The sequence below is a fragment of the Uranotaenia lowii genome, chromosome 1 (genome assembly GCF_029784155.1).
Source record: "Uranotaenia lowii strain MFRU-FL chromosome 1, ASM2978415v1, whole genome shotgun sequence".
Classification (NCBI taxonomy): domain Eukaryota; kingdom Metazoa; phylum Arthropoda; class Insecta; order Diptera; family Culicidae; genus Uranotaenia; species Uranotaenia lowii.
The window spans coordinates 172,085,295-172,107,212 of NC_073691.1; the positions used below are offsets into that span (position 1 = coordinate 172,085,295).

A 21,918-nucleotide genomic window follows, 5' to 3' on the forward strand; every position below is an offset into this window, starting at 1 on the left:
TGTTTTCTAAGATTTTAAGGAGCTCTCATAATACTTTGCTTTTGTTTCAGATCGGCCCACAGAGCTTCGTGTTGTATTCCCGTCAGCCTTCAGATAAGAAGCCGGAAAAGCCGGACCTGACAAGCTTGGCGAACAAAGGACTTGCCTCAACAATTTTTAAAGAACACGGTGATATTTTTAAAAAATAAATATTAGGTAACAGTCCCTATTTAATTCAAATAAATACCAATTTTTTCATGAATTGTGTTTTTTTTAAATTAATTTTTATTGAAGAAACAAATCAAACAAACTAGCATTTACCTTTTAAATCAGTGAATGGGAAAACGGTATTATTTACTATTTTGCTAGGTGAATAAGAAAGTGGTAAAATCTACCTTTTTGCTAGGTGAATTGAAAAAAGGTAAAATTTACCTTTTTGCTAGGTGAATGAAAAAAAGGTAAAATTTACTTCGAAAGAGGGGTGGAAAAAATTCACCTCGCAAAAAGGTAAATTTTACCTTTTTTTTTTCCGTGTAGTACTTCACTTTTCTTTGTCGGAAGTCCGAACTTTCGAAGTAAAACTTAGTGCTAGCGCGTTAATATTAATGCGCTAGCACTAAATTTAAAGTGAAGTACTAGATTTTTGGAAGTCTGAGTTTTGTTGAAAGTTCACCAGCTACGGTTCTATTTTTTTTTTTAAATTAAAATTCACATTAGATATCTCTTTTTTTGGCTCGTCGCAAGTGTGCTTCACATTGAATAAGGTTGCCAGATTTCACGGTTAATCCCGGTTTGCCTGGATATTTAATACAAAATTTGGAGAAGTTCGGTCCGGCCCGTTTACAAGGATTTTATTGAAAACAGCTCAGATTTAGCCCGGATTTATTCACTTTATTAGCCAAATCAAACAAGCAAAAAACAACTGTATTGCACATTTTTTTTATTTATTCGTTCAAATCGAAATAATTTCAGCAATTTTCATAAAAAATACGATATAAAGTACACTGATGTGTTTTGATGAAAAATATTTTTTTTATGTTTTTTTTTCTTGCTTTCTGTTGAGTAATTCCTGGGTTTTGACCAAGTTTGCCCGGATATTCCCCGAATTTTCGAACGACAATCTTGAAATCAAATGCTCAATACCTATATGACACTGTTTCTTGATAGCATATTTTAAGTAACAATTTGTCTCAAGGGCGCAAGGATAAAAAAACTCATTCATACGAGCGGCCGAACCTGCCTCGATACGATTTTTCATGAGAATGCGCTGGAGCGAAGGGAAATTACGAGCAAAATCTCCTATGCTCACGAATCAAGCAGAGATGCCAACTGTTTTTGAAAAAGGTCTGAAATATTTTGAAAAAAAAAATGCTGGAAAAGTCTGGATTGCGAAACTGTGATGAGCTTTTTTTTTTGGATAAGTAAACGATCGTTAAAAAGGCTACTTAAAGTCGGTATAAATCGGATATGATAAAAAAAAGTCCGCCATGTTTGCAAATTTGTTCTCCCGTGAGGGGTTGAAGTGAGAAAACAACCTTGTTGTTCTCTCTGCGATAAGCAGTGCGATCAGATTGCTAAAAATCAGATGGTTCATTTAGAAAAATTGTCCAACAAGGGAAGCAGAAAATATTGTCGCTGGCAACGGTTTGCTTGCATTGATAGCAAAACTTGCGCTCTTTCTCATATTTCAGGATGTACGAATAAGGTGTTGAATATCGTCCAATTTGTATAATTCTTATCGCTTTAGCCAGAACTTGAAAATATCTTTGTAAAAAGCCTCCACTTTGGTAGGTAAATGCTATTTTTTCGAGATTTATGCGATGATTCTATAATGTATATGAAAACGTATAACAAAGTTTGTTAAGAAATATACCTACAAAAATGTTGTCTGGGGTGGTAGTATTGGCAGTACAAAGTTCTGTGCCTAATTCACTTTTTTTCATCCATCTTCGTAGCATTCCACCCTTTTCAATTACTAATTCGAATCATTTCCTGCCATTTTACCACGAACATTTAAAATTTTGAGTATTTTGTAAAAAAGTCATGACCCAATTTTAAAGTCTGGAAATGTCTGGAAAAAATGTCAAAAGGCTGGAAGTCTGGAAGTCCAAGAAGCCTGGAAGATCTGAAAAAATCTGGAAGGTTGACATCACTGGAATCTTGTCCGACCAAAATGAAAAAAAAAACGAACAAGCCTCCTGATTTCTTTTCGCTTTGTTTCTGTCTCTTCGCACACAAAATCGAGCATCAACCAGGAAATAGCAATAGAGGGAGAGAGAATTCTTCGTATTTGAAATAGAAATGATCCAAATTTCACAACAACTGCACAATTTGCAACAATTCACACATTTTTTTTTCTCTCTCTCTCTCTCTGAGCACTAGTTTCTCTCATTTTAACTCAAAGTTACTCATTTTCCCGTACACATTTTCAATCATTGGGTGCACAACTTACGTGATCCTTGGCGTATCTTCTCTCTCTATCGTAGTCAGATGGTAAAAATACGACGATTGCGTCGCAATTGGGGGACTGCGATAAAGAGAAAAAATACGCCAATGATCACGCAAATTGTGCAGCCAATGATTGAAGTTGCGTTAATATTAATTTGTTTTCAATTCTGCGGGAAATGAGTAAATTTGTGTTAAAAGGAGAGAAACCAGTGCTCAGAGAGAAAGAAAGATTGTGCAGTAATTGAGGAATTTTGAGCATTACCATTCCAAACACAAAGAATTATCTCTCTATTGCTTTGCAATAAACCGTTCAGGTGAACGCGAACGCACAAAAGTATTACCGTATTACTTCATCTGAGCCTCAACAACACTTCACAGTCTGGTTTTGTTACTTGGCGGAATATATTGTCTATTTAAATGCAATTTTTAGAAACGTCGCTGGTGAACTCGCAGAAAAATACAGACTTCCGACAATCTAGTACTTCACTTTTCTTTTTCGGAAGTCTGTCGGCGGAAGTATTGTGAATTTAAAAAAAATCAGAAACGTCGCTGGTGAACTGGCAACAAAATACGAACTTCCGACAATCTAGTACTTCACTTTTCTTTGTCGGAAGTCTTTCGGAAGTCGGAAGTCCGGACTTCCGACTTCCGAAAGACTTCCGACAAAGAAAAGTGAAGTACTAGATTATCGGAAGTCTGTGTTTTGTTGCCAATTCACCACAATATAAATATTTCATCGGAAATCAACCTCACGACTTCCGAACTGACTTTCGACAAAGAAAAGTGAAGTACTGGATTGTGGGAAGTCTGTGTTTTGCTGCCAGTTTACCATCGAAGTTTCTAAAAATTTCATTTCGTTGAACAATATTGTGAAGCTTTGAAATTTGTTTTGATCACAAAATGCACATTCAACTAATATTTTGTGACCTGTTGAGGAAGGAAAAACCAGATTTTTTGTATACTTTCCTCGACTTGAAGTGTACATCAAGCTAAGGGATTGAGGATTTAAAAGTTTTCCACCATGGGTGCGCGGTTTCGACTCAATGTCGCAAAGTTGGCGATTGCTTGCATGCTGAAAAATCAAATATTTTACCAGCTTCACAACAAACCATAACAGATTTCCAAATTTCCTATCTTGAAGTATGGCTATTTACCAAGGATGCACGGTTTCACCTGGACTTCAGCCGAGTTGACTTATTTCTACTTATTACTGATGAACTTTGAAATAACCTGAACATCATAAGCATTGTTGATACGATTTTGGCTTTCACCATGGGTGTGGAGATTTGCTGCAATTTTTCCAAAGTTCTCGTTTTGAAATACTTTTTGTTGTGAATACCCGCTTTTGTTGCTTTAAAAAAACAGGGCAATTGATACGGTTATTTACTATGGGTGCACGGATTCACCGCAATTTCGTAAAAGATTGATTTTTTTTTAACGCTATACTTTTTGTATTTTGACAAATCTTCGCTAGTCTTTGTATGCATTTTAAGGTTATGTTTGTAGTTTCTAGCTCTGATATACTGTTTCTGCAAGTACTAGTATACTCTTTTTCCATAATTCGTTCAAAATCATCCACATATAACATCAAATTCCCAAGGTAGCTTGGATTATTTATATTAACTGTAGAAATGCATATTCCTAATTCATGTCAGGTATAAGAAACTAAGTTCAATGTTAAACCAGAGAAAAATTAAGTTTCGTTATGATATTATGGCGTTAAAAAGTCATCTAGAATACAAGTTAATCTGTTTCCAAATACGAACTTCTAGGTTATTAGGTGCAAAAAAAACGTGCAACTTAACGTAAGGTTAGTTTTCCGAGGCTACCGAATGATTAGTAAGTTTTCGAAAGGTTTCCCCATTGGAGGGGGTTCTTTCGTTAGTGAGGTTCCCATCCGGATTGATTTGTTAAAAATCCGGGGGCTACTACCTTGTATTGGCCATCGGCGGTCAGGTTGTCATCCTTCAGCTGTGCCACGGTGGCGACCCGGTACGAGTCGGTCCGACCGGTCTGTCCCGAGTGTCGACGATGATGACGATGATGATGATGATTATGATGACGGACCGAGTTCCATCACAGGAAAAAAAAATGATGTCGACGAACAATTCGGTTGTGATGCATTTAAATGGTTGTGGTTTATTTTCGTTTGTTTGTTTGGGTGTTTTGTTGTTGTTGTTTTCGTCACCCGGGGAAGGTTGCAGGAATGCATTCGTTTGGTAGGGCACACGCGTTTGTTTTTTTTTTGTATATTTATGTGTGTCAATGAGAACGAATGCAAAATGGCGCGTACAAGGTCAGCATAAGTAGCGGGAGGCACAAACAAAAAAATAAACGCACACGCAAATCACAAAAAATTGTAGGTGAATGAACAACAACGGGTGTGGGCGATGGTAAGAATGCATGAAAATAAAACAAAATACAAAAAAAAAAACATCATGATAAGTATATTTGGGAATTGAGATGGAGTAAATTATAGCTGACTATACTTAAGCTTATGTTAGTGGGATATTAGGCGGAGTAGGAAAGGGTGTTCAGGAAATTGGAAGTACCTTTCGAGATCCAAGTTGATATTTGACTTTTTTCGGTATGCATTTTGTGCCAATCTAGTTGGACCGGTCGTCGTTTTATTAACTGTATGAACGAACAGGTCAAAGAAAATCGATTTCCAACGACCCTGGTGGGTGGAATTTTCGAACGAAGGGAAACGCTTTTCCAAAGAGAAATTTTCTATAAGAGTCGCTCACGCTCTCTTGTATGGAAGCACTCAGCGAAGCCACTCAAAAGGAGTGCGGCCGGAAAAGAGATCCCAAACCACGGGGGAAAATACCACCCAGAGAAACGAGAGACCTTCTAAAGAATCGACGAGACGTGGTCTGCTGAGACAGACGGCTGGATGGTCGGAGTTCCTGATCCGTATGGTCCCATTACCTGATGAGATTCGGCGGAGGAGCCGGACATGCGCAGTTCATATTTTCGCGTTATATAATCCAGCTCTTGCGGTTCACGGTTTAGGACCACGTCGGGTGAGAGCGAATTTTCAATTACCCTTCCTTCGTTCGCCCCAACAGTCACAACAGACTGCAGAATACGGCCCACCGATCCAAGCCCTTATCCGAAGGCTGGCCAGCTGCTCCAGATGATCTAATCCTATCCCATCAACCTCGGGCCCACTCTTCCAGTCCGAGATCCTCCCGACAAGGACGGCTCCCTAAAATAATTCCACCCTCATTCGAATGGACACTTACGTAACCATCCGAGAGCTATTAAGAATCACTCTCAATCACGGTCGTCTGAACGGTTCACCCCGCAGTAATTAAACAAAATTTGACGTAAATATTTCCCATCCACAAAAAAAAAATATTCCTCCCCGGCCCGCTTAATGCTCTCCCCACAATCAATAATATCTCGGCAGCGCAAAATTTCACTACTAATCTTCGAATATCCGTCCCAGGTCCGGGACAGCTAGCTAATGTTTAAGGTCGCCGAAAAACGATTAATGAGCGAGTCATCTTTCCCCGATTTTGACGGCTTTGGCCCAGGTCCAATATTAGTTTGTACCGTTGGAAGCGGTCCGCCGGTTGATAGTTCTGATGGCCGGCGATATCTTTCAGCGTATAAGTTTTTCGTCGATGACGCCCTTAAATTTGGGTTTTCCCAAAAGAAACGAAGCTTTACCTCGATGCCAATGTAATGGTTCGAATCTTAATCGAATGAAGTTCTGGTTCAGGAATATCGAATGACAATGCGTTTCAAAATAATTTAATATTTTTTTTAAAATGAAGAAACAATCATTCATTTTTCAAATTTCAAATAGAAAAATCTTGTATTACAATCAACGCTTCCGAATCTAATACCACAATCATAGTCTAGGTACTCTATTACTACAATCGAGGAATCAGAAACATGTACCACAACCTTAAGATGAAAACATTGACCTGTGCATTAGGTACTTGTCACTGATCCATTATACTTGAAGTTGATAGCAGATATCTAGGGTAACATTTCATAAGGGCGAAACTGACAAATGTAAACAAACCGAGTTAACGGTCTTTCTGGATGTACGAGATTGCACTTTACCTAATAAACGCGGTTTCATCTTCAAATCTCTTAAAACTTTCAAAAAATTGATAAAATTCAACTAGGCAAAACTTCCTGTTGATGCATTTTGGTTTGAACGTGAAGTTACGCCTATTCAAAATGGGCTTAATTTTTCTAATCGCGTTAGGCCAATAGGCGTAACTGAGTTGACCGTGTGTGAAAAGACGGTCTAATTAGTTTTTTTTTGTAGGACCAAACTACAAAACCAAAACAAAAACGGCCAATAAATTGGGCAAAACATGCATTCGTAACTGGAACCCAAAACAAAAAAGGGCGGAAGTCGAAAATGTCGTCGAAATTGATGACACTGATTGCGGACAGTTTCAAGCGTCATAGGAATTGTCTTCTGCTGACTTTTGAATTTCTTTCTTTCACCCGAGCAGTGAATATGAGAGGATTCACTTTCATTCGAGTAATGAAAGTGAACTCCTCGAAATTGAAATTTGTTGGAGTGAGACGAATAAAGGGAAATTTCAATTTCATTTTTTTCCTTTCGACAATTCCGAGCCCTGTATTCAACTGTAATGGTATACTTGATTCAACTATGTGATAGATTCAACTACAAACCGCTGATTGACCTCCTGCAACCAACTATAAATATAATAGATTCAACTATAATAGTGATTCAACTGTAAATATGATAGATTGAACTTCAGTTGTATGATTGATTCTCCGTATTCAACCATAAATACATCAGATTCAACTACAAACTGCTGATAGACCATCTGCAATCAATCATAAATATAATAGATTTAACTATACTGGTAGAATTGATTCAACTGCACATCTGATAGATTCAACTACAACTGTATGATTGATTTGATGTATTCAACTATAAATATAGTAGATTCAACTACAAGCTGCTAACTGACCTCTTACAATCAACTATAAACATAATAGATTCAACTATAATTTTAAATTGATTTAACTGTAAATATGATAGATTGAACTTCTATTTTATGATTGAATCTACGCGTTAAACTATAAATACAATAGATTCAATCAATGGTTGATGTTTTCATCTTTAGGAATCTTTCTGCGTGGAAATTTCTTATCCTTTTCAGACCCTTTAGGTCTAACCCCGCCGGGTGCAACAGCCTTGTGTTGTTCTGCCTAATCCTGCTGCTAAGCGGCAGAACGGAAAAAATTGTTGCACAAGGCCAGCAACAATAGACAAGTAAAGGTAAGCAAAAGCTTTGATAGCACTGGGGTGATTATATATTAATTGTGATTTCCGAATTTCAGGATCATGACGGTGACGAAAAAACACGCAGGCAGAACCGAAACGATGGCCATCTTCAAGCTGCTGATATGATCATCAACTAACTATTTGTATTGCTTGATGGAAGAGGCTACCAAAACAACTAAACATGTGAGAAAGTGGAAATGTGATTCAATAAGTTTATAAATTGTGGGAAAAATTAAAATTCTTATTCTGAAGAAAAAAGGTGCAGTAGCATTAAATGTACTAGGCGAATCTACAATATTTGAATTGACCTCACGAAATCAATCATAAAAATAAAATTGAATCTATCATATCTATAGTTAAATCAACTATACCCTTATAGTTGAAACTACAATATCTATTGTTGGCCTCACGAAATCAATCATAAAAATATAATTGAATCTATCATATCTATAGTTAAATCAACTATACCGTTATAGTTGAATGTACTATGCTTATTGTTGGATGTCAAAAATCAATCATACGATTATAGTTGAATCTATTTTATCTATTGTTGAATGAATAAAATCAATCATACACATATAGTTGAATGTATTCAACTCCACCATTGAGAAACTTTTGATACCCCAGGCCCCAGGCCTGATTCTTTTGCGGTATCAGATTTTGGGGGATGAGTTCTCTTAAAAGAGCATAATTTTGGACTAAGCCGTCAATAGCCAAACCTGTAGAGAGGGAGTTTCATTCGGGATTGTGGGAAAAGTTCTCAAGTTTGGGTGTTTTCGAGTTTCTTTGTAACGCGTTTCGCTGAACAACTCTTTAAGCTGGTAGGGTTATAAATAGCAAAGATCATGATTCAGAAAATATTCACTATCAAAGTGTGCTTTATGCTATACACTTTGGAGCTATTCCACAACAATACTTGGAGCTCTTTATAGAACACAATTTAGATTAAGGTTTACACGCGATTTTTTTAGATTGCCTATATTTAGAATCTATTGCATATTTTTCTTTTCAGATTTTAATAATTGCCAGTTTGGTGGTTTCATAACAGTAGCTAAAGTCCTCCAAAAGACTTGCTAGCGGAAAAAACGGATCACTCGGGTATAATGTACACAAACTTCAAAACTAAAACATAAACCTTTTGGCATTCTTGTCATAAAGCTTACTCGATGTTTAACATCACATGTGCATGACAGTGTAATAATGTATGTTCATAGTGTATTTCAATCGCACATTTCAATAAAATTTTAGAAACGTCGCTGATGAACTGACAGCTGAACACAGACTTCCAAAAATCTAGTACTTCATTTCCTTTAGTCGGAAGTTAGTAGAAAGTGGGAACTTCCGAAGCAAAACTTAGTGCTGGCGCGATGTTGTGAATTTTTATAAAAAAAATTTAGAATCGTCGCCGGTAAATTGGCAGCAAAACACAGACTTCCGACATTCTAGTACTTCACTTTACTTTGTCGGAAGTCAGAGGTCCGGACTTCCCAAGTAAAATTTAGTGCTGGCGCGATAATACTTCGAAAGTTCGGACTTTCGACAAAGTAAAATAAAGTACTAGATTATCGAAGACTGTGTTCTGCTGTCAATTCACCAACGACGTTTCTATTTTTTTTTTATTAAATGCACATGAATTGAATTAAAAAAACGATGCAACCATTTCGAATATCGAGTTTTCTGCAATTAAAATTTAGTCGTTTACTTTTTGTATATTTTAAAGTGCTTGTTTTCAGTGATTTAATAATGTTTAGATGGTCTAATACAGAACATACTCATAATTCAGACTCGAGATTCACAATTGAAATTTAAGATTCGGATTCAGCATGTATATTAAGAATGCAGAATTAAAAATTAAAAATGCAAAAATAAAAATTCTGCATTCGATCCAGTATTGAAAATATTGAATGCTCGATTCAGATGCAAAAATTGGATTTTGATTCATTTAAATCTGTAAACTGAATCTAAACTCTGAGATTCTAGTTTCTGATTTAAAATACCGATTCAATCACTGAAAAAAGTGATGAATTTCAAAATTCGACTTAAAACAAGCGGAAAAAAAACTCCTCGAAATGGTTTTAAATAATCAACCCAATTTTCCGTTCTTGACAGATAATGGGGTAGCGCATAAATCTGTCAGGGTCAGACGGTTTTTGATTCGTTCAACTACTAAACACTGTAAACCTACTTTCGTAAATCCGTAAACAATCTCAAACCTTAGCGATGAATAGGTAGCGATTTTTCTGTTTCAGAACCGGATTATCGCGAAAGTTGTGAAAGCGATTTGAACGGCAGTTTCAGCAAATAAAAATAACAACAAAAACAAGCTGAAGCAGCGTTCTTGAACCTGGGGGGTTTGAATGAATTCGAGACACATTTGAGTTTTGTTCGAGTTCTTCGAAGTTCCTAAGGAAAATTGAAGCTAAATCTCACTTTCAGGGCAGTTCAAAGCGTTTCTGCGCTAGAAGAAGGATGTTATTTTCACCAGGTCCAGCTCTACAGAAGTGCCCTGGGCACCGTACATTGTTTTGCTCAACAAAAAACGTGTTAACCCTCAAACGTATGATTGTGTACATACAGACGGTACAGGCAAAGTTCGCTCGGTATGTTTGGGTTTTTGTTTATTTTTCTTTAAATTGGTGTTTCAAAGCGCTGCTGATAGTGAATGGATGCAACATTCGCGTTTTATTTATGTTTATTTTACGTTCCGCTACAACTTGTGAAGCTTATAAACCACCTTTTTTTAAAGAAAGAAACTTCATCGACACACGCATACACACATCACTGTTTACCGTGACGTCAATGTAGATTAGTCGGAAATCGATTTTTGCTTCGCTCGGGAGACTTAAAGCATTGGTCATTTCCGCTATTGTCCATTTAAATAAAATTTTCAGAACCGTCGCCGGTGAACTGTCGACAAAACACAGACTTCCGACAATCTAGTACTTCACTTTTCTTTGTCGGAAGTTTTTCGGGAGTCGGAAGTCCGGACTTCCGAAATAAAATTTAGTGCTAGCGCGTTAATATCGTTTGGTAAATGGTTTCTTTCTTTGGAGATGAATCATTCCATTTATTATCTGCCAAACGACATTCTAAAGATTAGGTGAATGTCATTCACTTTCAGTAATTTTTTTCGTATGTACGCTTTACTTTGCACTGAAAATGATTTTATTTTTAGCGAACAGCACCGATCATCAAATCAACCGTCTCAAATCTAGACGATATTCTAAAAAATAAATCATTGCCAAAATGCTAATACCCCTGGAGTATCAATCTGACAGCTGCGTGATAACGCGCCACTTAGATAATTTCCCCTCATTACTGTTGGGATTGTTCCCACCAGACGGCGCTGCACCCACATTATGTCTCTTCTAACGTCATCTGGCGCGATTACAGACGGATCATGGATGTGTGTTATTTTCATAGCCATTTTCTCCTCCTTCGCTCCAAACCGATAGCAGACTAAGCAGCTGTCAAATCAAAATGATTGATTCGCTTGACGCGCGCAACGAACAAGTGAACCTACACACAATGTTCCAAAAAATTGAAAAAAAAAACTCACAAACAGCGGGTGCAAAAGTTGCCATTTCGAAAATACCCTTTTTCTATAGAATGTTTATTGTCATTATTATTTATTTACATAGTATTCCGTCTCACGACATAACTTGACGAACATAATTCCTAAAATTCACTCGGTTCATAGCAACCGTTCTCCAATTTCTCGGGCACCCCACGTTCGCCAGATCACGCTCCACTTGGTCTAACCACCTCGCTCGTTGCGCCCCCGCTCGTCTTGTTCCTACCGGATTCGTAGCGAACACCTGTTTTGCAGGACAGTCGTCCGGCATTCTCGCAACATGTCCAGCCCAGCGTATCCGGCCAGCTTTCACCACCTTCTGGATACTGGGTTCGCCGTAGAGTCGCGCGAGCTCGTGGTTCATCCTTCGCCTCCATACTCCGTTCTCCTGTACGCCGCCAAAGATGGTTCTTAACACTCGTCGCTCGAATACTCCGAGTGTACGCAGGTCCTCCTCGAGCAATATCCATGTCTCGTGCCCGTAGAGAACAACCGGTCTAATAAGCGTCATATACAGGTTACACTTCGTACGAGGGCAAAGTCTTCTCGACCGCAGTTGCTTGTGGAGTCCATAGTAGGCACGACTTCCGCTGATAATTCGCCTCCGGATCTCACGGCTGGTGTCATTGTCTGCGGTCACCAGTGAGCCGAGATAGACAAAGTCTTCGACTATCTCCAGCTCGTCGCCGTCGATCATGACCTTGTTATTACTGGACAAGCGGGTTCGGTCGGTCTCGGATCCGCAGGCCAGCATGTACTTCGTCTTGGACGTATTAATCATCAACCCAATCCTTCCTGCTTCGCGTTTCAGTTTGCGGTAGATCTCCTCCACCGCCGCAGATGATCTGCCGACTATATCAATGTCATCGGCAAAGCAGATAAGTTGACTGGATCTGTTGAAAATCGTGCCCCGCATTTCGCCCACCGCTCGTCGAATAACACCTTCTAGCGCCACGTTGAACATTTATTGTTTATTGTCATTATGAATGACAATCAAGGCCCCGGTTGTCGTTTGTGGCGAAAAGGGGCGGCAGCCGAAAAATCATGTCAAGCGTGCAAGTTGAATACGATTTAGGGACATCCATCGTCTTCCAAACAAGTTTTAAATATATTCAAGTTAAGTGCTTTGCAAAAATGATGCTACCCAACGAGTCTAACATCAGAAATTTTTATTGTTTAGGTATGACGTCCAAAAGGCAAAACAAAACCAACTTGAACAATCATAACGGTACAAATAACTGTTCCAGGTACAGTAACTTTTGATGTAAACGTAGCTTTAGGGTATTTTTTTTTACACCATTAGAAGTAAGTACACGCCAGCACTGAATTTTCAGACAAAGAAAAATGAAGTACTAGATTGTCGGAATTTATCCCTCCGCTGTCACTTGTCTTTACCATCAAAAGGATGTCCGTCCATGTTAGGATGTGTTTGATGAATGAAACTAAACGTTGAACATTCTTATTGTACAGGGATGGTACAGTCAATCTTCACAAATTTAATCATTTGCTTAACGATTGTCATACGGTGGAATTTTAGCCGTTTCTGAAGCTCTGAGTTGACTTTTTTTTTACGAACTTAGGGATTAATTTCCCAACTGAGATGGCACTCTAGTTTCCACATTGTAAACCGCTTAAAAGGAGGGCCAAAAATCGAATACTCGTCAGAATAGAAAGTGATAATAGTGTAGTCTGAAAAATCTAAACCTGTAGATGACAACACTGTGTAAATAAACGGAAATGTGTATCAAGCTATCCAAAACAAACAATAAATTGAAATTTTACAAACGTCTTAGTGAACTGACTACTGAACACAGATTTCCAATACTGTACCAATCTAGTACTTCATTTTTTTCTTGTCGGAAGTCAGTGGAAAGTCGGTAGTTCGGACTTCCGAAGTAAAATTTAGTGCTAGCACCATAATATTCCCTACTAAGCAATCAAAATTCCCGCGTGAAACGGTACTTCTCATAAGAAGTTGAACAAGTCGGAATAACGGTTGCCAAAATGGCAACTTTTCGATATTCTATCGAATTTTATATGTTGTAAATTTAACACACATACACACACCAGTAGTGATTGATTGGGTAGTCTGACTTTTTAAGCCAGGATAAGGACACACTAAAAAAAAACCACAAATCACACAACGCATAAGTACCTACACTTGAGATGAGCCGAAGTTCCGAGGCAGGGAGTAAGTATTTGTTCTTGAACTGGGTCACGAAATTTTCGGTTTGTTTTGCCCGCGAGAGTGTGCCGGGGCGAGGATGACTACGTAGATGTTGCGATTTTTATTTTATTTTTCCTGTTGATTTGTCTTTTCTCTTTTGCAAGGACTGGCTCGGTGGAATCGGAGAGAGAGGCACGTAGAGTTTAACGTTTTTTTCTCCGGTATCTATGTTTCACAAGATGGTTGGTCGGTTGTTTGATTGGGAGTACGGATCTTCCGCGATGGAAAGATGTCCTCAAACAAGTGGCAACTGTTCGGGAGATGTCCATTTGCGAGTGGCAGCAAAAGAAATCAAACAATTTTGGAGGATATGTTACATTTTTGCTACTGGTTTTTTTTTCGGGATACATCACTAAGAAAAGAACTATGTGAAGAAGGAAGGGAGAGTAGGGAACGCTTATACGCTCGACGAGTTCCAACAGCTATCGCAGAATTATTTATTACACTTGCTATGATAATATAATGTTATTTTCAATCATACACCCAAAGAAGAGGTTACAAAATTTTAATGCCAATCGGAGCTAACTATGTTCCGAAAATGCACTAAAATATCACAAGATTGCTTTCCAGTCATAAAGACTCGAGCTATCGAGTTAAATGGTGCAGGACCTAGATAGATACATTCAGTTGGCACAAAAACTATAAGCTAGCACGGTTCCACAGAAGGAACAAAAATGCCGTTGATTTTTCAGTACAAAATATTCATTTTTCCCATACAAACTTAAAGTTCAAATTTACTCAAATGACCCCAAATCGACTCAGTCTATTGTTTTGTGCTTTCTAAGATTACTTGAACTTCTGTTTAGAATACTGTTGGCCAGTTTCCCATAGAATTGATATCCTGTGACAAGGTCTGAACACCACTTTCCCCAGTTTTATTATCCATTTTTTGACCCATCAGTGAAGAATTTGATCGATCTCCACACTCCACACTCCACACGTCCCTATCGTTCTTGGTATAGTCATCATTCTTTACAATGAGTGAGTTTATCTTAAAGTTCTTCAGGATTTTTAGATGCCCTTTAAGATCCTTCTCATAGAGAGTTTTGTGTTTGGAGAGTCTCAGGGTACTACGTTTTGCTTTTAATTCAATAAATTGATGTAGGGGTAGAATATTTAGTAGTGCGTTTAGACCCTTATTAGATGTGCTTCGCATGGTTCCAGTTATAGAAAGCGATGCTAGTCTTTGAAGGTTCGCTAGTTTCTTCCGGGTCGTAGCTTTAACAGTTTTGGTCCATCTTACTAAAGAGGCATAAGAAACATTGGGTCTTATTAAGGCTGTAAATGGTTGCTGGCCTGCGGATCCGACACCGACCGAGTCCGCTTGTCTAGTAACAACAAGGTCACGGTCGACGGCAATGAGCAGGAGATAGTCGAAGACTGGATATAGTCGAAGACACCAGCCATGGGATCCGGCGACGAATGATCAGCGAAAGTCGTGACTTCTCAAGCAAACTACGTTCGAGAAGACTTAGCCCTCGACCGGTTATCCTCTACGGGCACGAGACGTGGATACTGTTCGAAGAGGACCTGCACACACTCGGAGTATTCGAGCGACGAGTGTTAAGAACCATCTTTGGTGGCGTGCAGGAGAGCGGAGTGTGAATGCAAAGGATGAACCACGAGCTCGCGCAGCTCTACGACGAACCCAGTATCCAGAAGGTGGTGAAGGCAGGCTGGATACGCTTTGGGCAGGACATGTTGCGAGAATGCCGGACGACTGTCCTGAAAAACAGGTGTTCGATACTGTTAAAAACGCAGGTTTAGTGGTTGAATAGAGTTATCATTATTCATGTTTCGTCAGTCTAGTCATTACATAACTACACAATTCATTAGCGATTGCTATTGTCGCACTCTCCACTTATTATATTCCCTAACCGGGACAGTACTCATTTTACAATGAGTACTTTGATACTCTTACCCAGAATATCTGGCAACACTGTTGTGTTACAACAAACCCAATTTGAGTATTCTCGTCTAACCGTGTGATGATGTAAACATTTGTACCGCGTTTATCATCATCACCTGTCATCAGCAATCATTGATCTATTGTTCTCGATTGCGAATTGAACATAGCAAGAGGAACCAAAACAAACAATGTTTTGGTTCTGCTCGTGGCAGCAGAAGTTTGTAGGAACGAGACGAGCAAAGGCACAATGAGCGACATGGTTAGACAAAGTAGAGCGTTTTCTGACGTATTACTAGTTCGTCTGCAATGCCAACAGCTTCACCAAGCTAAGCCGGTAGATGGCGGCTACTCGAATATAAACACGGTGACAGGTAACCCTGGAAGCTCTTTAAATTGCGTCGAATATCGGGAACGATGTTGCAAAATCAATTAACACCGTCGCCAAAGTTTGCTACTTGAGGAAGTTGTTTATGACGGGTAATGAAATTTGGATCCTCAAAAAGCCTCTAGCTGAAACCAGTTCCGACAAAGTCCTAACCAGCTCGAACTTCAACAAACCGACCGCTCGATTGACTAAGTGATGCTAATTGTCCTGTTTTTGTTGCAGGCGAGCAGTGTTGCAAGCCATTTTTTTCGGGAACTTTGCACATCCGATTAGCGACTCAGCGTCACGTCTCCAGCGAGTTTGTACTGGAAGTGGTAATGAAAAAATCTTTTTCTACACCTCATCGAGTACCACCAGCACAACACAACACAACCGGGCCCAATCATCGAATGACAACGTGACTTTTTAGCGGGTAGATATGTACTTTTTTTCTTCGCTCTGTTACCCTAGCCTCGTTCTGTTCCACTTAATCCCGCCACGTCTTCCATATGTACATACGATGTACCAGGTATGTGGGTTGAGCTGATGTAAATCACACTTGTAGGGGGGCCCACAGCCGGCTCAGGTGCCAGGCTAATGATGATAATTTGTGCGCAGTTTGCGGGGTAAATTGATCGTTAAGAATGTTTTCCATTGAAAAAACTCTGTGGTTAAAAATATTACATATTTATGGACGTGCTGGACGTGTTCGAATGGTGGGGGTAAAACCCGTGGTTCTCCAATGAGTTAGAGAAATTCGAATGAAATTACAAATTGTTCAACGAACAGGCTCATTTTGAAAATGTGAATGGCATTTTTGGTTTAAATAAGTTATATATACTTCACCCTTGAAACTGTATTAGAAAATTTAGCACCCATAAGAGAGAAGAGTTCAGGGTTTTGTAAAGCTCCTTAACGATGGCAATAAAACTGATATGCAAGTGCACGATTATGTTTATTGAAGGGGATTTTTTCCCTGTGTCCAGTCGTCTGGTAGGTATCTGTTGATGATTTAATAGCGTAATAAAACTAAACAACAATTCCAAGGAATATAACAAAAGGTGATTCATGTCCCCCACAAGTTCAACGGAATGACCGACATTATTGTTTGTGAAAAAATGTTTATAAATAACTTCCTTATTTCTGTATTTTCATTTGAAGTTCCTTGAAAAAAAAATGAAGCAATTTTATGCTCAAGAATGACGTTACATAATACTTTCTTCGAAAAACTAAACAAAGCAAAATCAGAAGCTTTTCCCTGTTTGCGTTATATAAAACCAATTTTTCGACATGTTAAAGCTCGCAATTCGCCCGACACTATCAAACCGAACCAATGAGATTCGTGCTTTAATTGTCAAAAATCATTCGGAGACAGTAGTAGCAGTGCTCCTTAAATTCTTTTCCTCGCCCGTCATTTTTTTCCCAAGCTGTCTCATCGAATGGGATCCAGCAGAAGAAGGAACAAAAAGAGAGAAAAAAATACTCCAGCCAGTTAAAAGCTCACTTCCGCTCAATCTCTGGTCCAGATCCTCCACCCACAACAGATGATGGCTGTCGGGCGCCGCTCACCGGAAACTCAACTCAACCCGCATCGCCTAGCTGTAGCAAGAGATTGAGTAACTGAGTGGTGGTAACAAATGCTCACCGCACTGAACGACAGGACAGCTGTCGTCCCGAGGAGAGCGTAAGGATAACCGTTTTCCTCAGAAAGCTTTCAACTCACGTGTGCAGCCGCGAGACCTTTTCAACTATCCAACCGATTACCGGAAAAATAAATCAGACATGAGTTATCGAAGAAAGTTATAACCTGAGTCATTAAGTTCATGAATTTTCGTAAAAGATACAACGAAAACCAACACATTTAGGATCTCAATGAAAGTGGATGTTTCCTCGAAGAGATATTCTAAGATATGATGTCTAGCATCCCATCAACCCCCAGAAAGAGTGCTATGTTTGCCGTGGCCGGAATTCGATCTCATGGCCGTTGGCTTAAAAGAATTGAATGCTAGCCTTTACGCCACGGGCGGCAACTAACCGCTCACTGACAATGGGACCATCGATGCCACATTTTGATCGGTATTATCAGTGTATCTTATTCTCACCCATAAAAGTCTCAATATAACAGAAAGAGATACACTGATAATACCGATGAAAATGTGGCATCGTTGAATGGGACTCCAGTACCAATGAAACCAAGCTGAACGTGATGTAATCGGCTTACACGAGCGTACGCATCGAGCTGCACCGATCAACTGCTAGACCTTCTATACTTCTATCCAAACACGCCATGAACACGCTCATTTTTTATAACCATTTTTGGTTAAAAAATAACCATTTCGAGTCTTTTTCCACAAAACTGCCTGTATGATTTATTTTTAGAATTTTTCTATCGAAAATTTCAACCATTTTGATAGTTTTCGAGTATAAACCGAAAAACGGTTGAATAATTTGTTGTATCGCCAATTTGAAAACGGCTGCAGCTGGACGCCCTTTAAGCAATTATTTTCTTCTGCCTAACTGAGTCCAAGTTTTGATAATATTTCTATTAATTTTATACAAATAATAAATATACTCTCAATTATCTCTTCTAAATTTCCCGAGTAATGGAAGATAGTTAAAGTTGAACCTATACCAAAGAAATCTAATTTTTGCGCTATCTCTATTTTTGGACCGGTTAGTATTTTGGGTAAGCTTTCGAAAGGTTTCGAAAAATTATTAAAGAACAAATACCGGAATACATCAACAATAATGGTTTTTGCACCATTTTCAGTCTGGTTTCCGCAAAAATCACAGTACCGAGACAGCTCTGATTAAAGTGCACGATGATACAGCCAAAAGTATTGGTAAAAAAGGAGTTGCAATCTTACTTCTAATTGAATATGCCAAGGTTTTTGATCGGGTATCACATACAAAAATGTACAAAAAACTTATAAATAATTCTGCTGCTAATTTTATAAAATCATATCTAATTTCAAGAAAGCAAGCGGTACTTTTTGAAGGTTCTTTGTCGGACTTTGAATGTATCAAGTCAAGAATTCCTCAAGGTTCCGTTCTAGGCCCAATTTTATTTTCATTATTCATAAATGATCTCCCTGATGTTTTGGAACATTGTAGCCCACATCTTATCGCGAACGATTTTCAGCATATTTTTGCAGTGACGGTCAATATAATCCTGTAGAAGTTGCGCATGAAATCAACAAAGACTTATCCGAACTTCATCGTTGATCGAATATTAATCAATTAGCAATGAGTAGTTCGGAAACCCAAGCTTTAGTCGACCCAAATGTCTTTTTGCTTCTACTGCATTATTTTTAAACAATGGAAAACTTGAGATCGTAGAAAAAATTCATAGCCTAGGTGTAATTTGTTTATAGGAAACTCCGTTGGGGCATGCACATTAGGCATCAGTGTTCAAAAATATATGCTTCACTTCTTAATATTAATACGAGACACTTAGATATGCCGTGCAAGATGAAACTTCTCAAAACTTTTGTACTCCCTCATTTCAAGAACGATGGATTTATCACTTCTAATGCCCAAAGCTGCATTGGATGCCTGCGTTCGGTACGCATTTAGACTTTCGCGTGATTTAAGTGTATCGTTACTTCAGAAATTTCCTCTTGGTAATGATTTTGTAAACTTTTTCGCCTTGTGGCAATGCATGACATAATTTTTTGGAAAAAACTTCATATTTATACTCAATGCTTGTACCACTCCGAAGATCACGTACTAATAGTTTCAACGTACCAAATCACAACTCATCTTACTATAAATAGCAACTCATTTATTGTTGGAGGTATCGTTTATTGGAACCAATTACCTCTAGAAGCTAAAAATATTTTGAATAAAAAGGGATTCAGAGAGAGTTTTTTGGAAAAAAAAACTTAACAGAAAAAATAGTTGTAAAGAACAGTTATTTGAAAAAATACACTTCAGAAACATTGTTCAAAAAATTTAATTCATACAAGTGAAATTACCATATTGTAGCGAATTAGAAGATCCGAGATCTCATTTTACAAGATTAGACAATAAATAAATAAATAAATAAATTATTTCACAAATCGCATAAATTTTTCTGAAAGTAACTATTTACTTCCTGCTAAGGTATTCCCCCGTACGGTTGAAAAATAACCATATTTTAACTTCTCCCCGAGAAGTTATTTTATGGGTTCTCAAAGATAAGTAATAAAATAGCATAACACCGAAAAAGGTCAATTATGGTTATTTTTGAACCAAAAATGGTTATATTAGAACGGGCGTGTGTGTGTTGGTCGATTCGGGTACTGGGCACTGGCTAACCTCGCTTTTACGACACTCCCCAGTTCCTGTTTCAATTCCTTATTCTCGAAATCTACACGCTTAGGGAACAAATCAGACAAGTAGGTCTTCGGTTCACTGAAAATAAAAAATATCCAAACTTGAGAACTCCCACCCCCCAAACCTGAGTTCAACATTGGCAACTAAAGTTTGTGAAAACATCACAGCTTGTTAATACGCCAAACTTGCCCTTCAAGCGGAGAAGTGCTTTTTGGGGGGCTTTTGTTGCAGGCAAATATGATTCTAATACCTCCATCGTAGCAGTAGTTCTCAAGTTTGAGTATTTTCGAGGTTCAGTGTTCAATTTTCATCCGTTCATCAGAAGGATCGGTCCGAAACTGGAAATCGCGTGAAAATGAAACACTTTTTCGGATGACGCAAGCCCTGTCAAGAAAACTGACCGATTCCGACCTAAAACCGAACCGAATCGTTATGCCAACCTGTATTTTTGACAGTAATCGTTCCGATGGAACAATCGCTACCGATCTGGGTATTGATTCCTTTTTGTTTTTCTAATGCCACCTGTGAACCCTAATTTATAACTTTCAATCACCTTCGAGAATTTGATAATGTTTAGGTACGAAGATGCACCAAGATTAATTCAGAACATTAGATTTGAAATCAGACATGTTTCTAAAACGTTTGCGAGAACTGTATAAGAAAAAAGTTCTAGTATACAATGAGGAATTCCTGAGAAAATGCCAAGCTTAGAACTGCAAAGTTCCGACTACCGTACAATTTTTTTTTCTTAATACGTTGCTTCATCCGTTATTTAAGCATCGCAATGGACTCAGACAATAACAAAACGGTGAAAATTCGACTTTTGCACGAGAAATGGAGATGTTCTCTTTCACGGGGTCTTCATATGTGTGAATTTGTATTGGAAATTAACAAATCTTGAATTTCTTTTTTCTCGAATTTGAAAAATAACATGTCTCACATAATTTTACAATCAAATTTTTGAAATTTGAACTAAATAATGCCATCATAAAAAATTTTTTTGGTTTGCACCAACCCCGGATAAGCCAGTTTAAAAAGTACTAGTTTTTGCTAAAAAAAAATCCCCTATAACTAACGAACGCATTCAGATACAAATTTGCACTCTGAGAGAAAAATGTGCGAATTTTTATTCCATACAAATACCTAGAAAACATTTTTCTTATATGAATTCATGCACAAAAGTTAGAGCCAGAATACTGTTTTTTTTCGACACACCCTAATATTTTAATATTAAACAAATCATAACTCACTTCCGAAACGTCATATGTATGTGGTGTCTTCAGTAAAGTTGCCTTAAAAACCGTTGGCTATAACTTTGCAGAAGACAGTTTGGCTCTATCTGTTCACTGGAAAAAAAGTTTTGGCCACGCCCTAGTTAGTATTTGATAGAAGATTATTGAAGCGCATGGTTTAATGAGCATTCGGGCTGAAGACACCATTTGTCTATCTCTTATAGTATCTTGGTAATTACCACTGTGCTATGTTAAAACGTGTAAGTTTCTTCGAACATATATGTAAATTTACACAAAATCAACAGTAAAAAAACTTTTTGAGTATTTTCCAAGTATTAACCGTGGTCTAGAGGATAACGTTCAAGTCTTCTAAGTCAACGGTCTTGAGATCGAATCTCGGATCCAAGATCCAAGCATCACATCCTTGAAAGATGTTCGCCAAAGTGTAATTCAGACTTCTTCAAAGAACATGAAGTTTCACCGAGATATGAGTGTGTTCATTTTCCATTCTTTTTTTTAGGTCCTGTCGCTTCTATGATGAGTTGCTAAAAAACTGAGAGGCAAAAAATCGATGAACC

At 38.2% G+C, this 21,918-nt stretch overlaps 1 protein-coding gene across 12 annotated transcripts in view; it reads right to left on the reverse strand.

Moving 5' to 3' along the window:
* The window catches only part of LOC129752668 (sodium/potassium-transporting ATPase subunit alpha), a 137,807-nt gene that overhangs the window by 34,437 nt on the left and 81,452 nt on the right, over positions 1 to 21,918 (reverse strand). For 9 of the 12 annotated variants that reach the window (XM_055748885.1, XM_055748734.1, XM_055748573.1 and 6 more), the window contains one exon: positions 4,360 to 4,440. The exons of 1 other annotated variant lie outside the window; for it this stretch is intronic. In XM_055748885.1, the coding sequence (XP_055604860.1) occupies positions 4,360 to 4,440 (81 nt within the window). Of the gene's footprint in view, positions 1 to 4,359; positions 4,441 to 13,446; positions 13,769 to 21,918 lie in introns of all 12 variants that reach the window. 2 more of the 12 variants (XM_055748989.1, XM_055749043.1) reach the window with 2 other exon arrangements.